The sequence below is a fragment of the Triticum dicoccoides genome, chromosome 3A (assembly GCF_002162155.2).
Source record: "Triticum dicoccoides isolate Atlit2015 ecotype Zavitan chromosome 3A, WEW_v2.0, whole genome shotgun sequence".
NCBI lineage: Eukaryota > Viridiplantae > Streptophyta > Magnoliopsida > Poales > Poaceae > Triticum > Triticum dicoccoides.
Window position 1 is genome coordinate 501,625,921 of NC_041384.1, and position 1,859 is coordinate 501,627,779.

A 1,859-nucleotide genomic window follows, 5' to 3' on the forward strand; every position below is an offset into this window, starting at 1 on the left:
ACCTTGTTTGTTTACCTTCTTATTCTTGAATACAGTATAAACGTAGACACTTATGCATATGCACATACACTCATTCATATGAACACATGCATGCATATTTTCTATGAGCACCTCCAAGACACGTGAACCGACACATCATCTTAGATTGACAAGGTCGCCACCGACGCCTTCTTTTTCATAGGATACACTGTTGGTGAAGCGGGTCCTACGACGAATTAGCTTGAATGGCCGAAGTCGGTCAATTTTTTCGAAAGTATTGGGTGTCACTACTGACACCGAAAGTGTCATGCAAACGAAACAAGAGGATCGTGTCAGTTCACGCCCAGACGAAGGTCCAGAAGGAGCCCGCTCGCGTACTGCGTGCGTCCACCGCGGGAGCCCTTCCCCGGTCTACACGCTCCACTCTCCTCAAGTAAGTCCACCGCACGCGCACGTCATTTTTACGCCCTTTGAACGAGTCCTGCTCCTTCAGTGGCTCTCCGCCACGCACGCGCTGCACGCTATAAATCGCCGCGCGCGCAAGGCACCGCGCATCCTATCACTCGAGCAAACCAACCGATCACTCCGCGCTCAGCTACCTACATACGTTCACGGAGCTAGCGTACACATGGGCAACGCCGTGCCGCGCAGCATGCGCCACGAGGCCACGCCCAAAGCCAGGGCGGCCGTGGCCTCGCGCTCCGGGGCGAGGGCGGCCGTACCATCGGGACGCGCGGGCACGACGGCGCGCAGGCATGGCGGGAAGGTGGCGCGGGCCGCCGAGGGTCGACGCGCGGTCAAGGAGAAGCATGGGGGAGGCAGCGGCGGCAACGGGTCCGCCGTCGTGATGACGGTGAAGGTGGTGGTGACGAGGAAGGAAGCGGAGAAGCTGATCGCGCGGCTGGAGGAGCAGAGCGCGAGGGAGCGCAAGGCTAGGATCGCCGAGCTCACGGGCCAGCTCAGGTCGGGGGACGGCGGCGGCGGGAGGAGCCCGGCAACGTGCGGGGCGGCGCGGAAGCCGAGGCTCGCCGTGATACAGGAGAGCTAGCTCCGCGTATATGCATGTCGATCGACCTAGTCCCGCGCAGTAGCCACTGGCAGACGTGTCCGTAGTTTACGAGTTTTAGTACGTACGTACACAGTGCCTTAACCGCTGGTCACTCGCCACTCGGTCATGTACTTTGTTCAGCTAGCGTGGTTGCAAGAGGTGGCATGGCAATTGGACAGTATAGTATAAGGTTGGGTCATCTATTTTAAAACAGAAGAAGTAGCGACTAGCTAAGATCAGGACAGTCTAATTTTCTTACTGGTATCGTTCTGCATTCCTTAGCTCTTTCGTTACCAAATATGAGTGATGACTGAAAAGAATTACGCCATAAGCTACGACCCCAGCCCCTCCATGCAAGTAAACAAAACGGTACAAGTGTGTCAGACAAATCAAAACACAAACACGATCAATTCAAGCCCATATCGCCCCGTTAGCTTGGCCCCAAATCTCGCACCATTGCGATAAGAACGCCCATGCATTCTTCGCCGTCCGGCGGCCGCGTTCTTAACAGGTAGAGGCACGTAGGCGACTCGGTCGCCCAGGCACTGAGCTATTGCCACTCGAGCGTAAGGAAAGCAACCCGACGACCCGAAAGCGGCCAATTTTGCAGCCGCGATGCGGTCGCCGCGCCACTCGCGGCATGTCCGTGCATCATTCGGTCCAGAGGCATGGCGCCCCCCGTGACGGCACGGCGCACGCGTCGCCGTCCGGTGCAGTGCACCAGGATCTGTGGAATGGAGCGCCGCCCGGCCCTCGCACGCGATCTTCCCGCATTTTTCTCCCTTCTCTTTAACCTCCACCAATCGGCGATGCAAGCGACTTTTACCTCTGA

The 1,859-nt window shown here is 57.6% G+C and overlaps 1 protein-coding gene across 1 annotated transcript; it reads left to right on the forward strand.

Moving 5' to 3' along the window:
- Positions 1-551: 551 nt before the first annotated feature.
- Positions 552-1,261, forward strand: LOC119271772. Its single transcript, XM_037553463.1, has one exon. It carries the CDS (start codon positions 608-610, stop codon positions 1,025-1,027), a length of 420 nt encoding a protein of 139 aa, XP_037409360.1. The 5' UTR covers positions 552-607; the 3' UTR covers positions 1,028-1,261.
- The last annotated feature ends 598 nt before the right edge of the window (positions 1,262-1,859 follow it).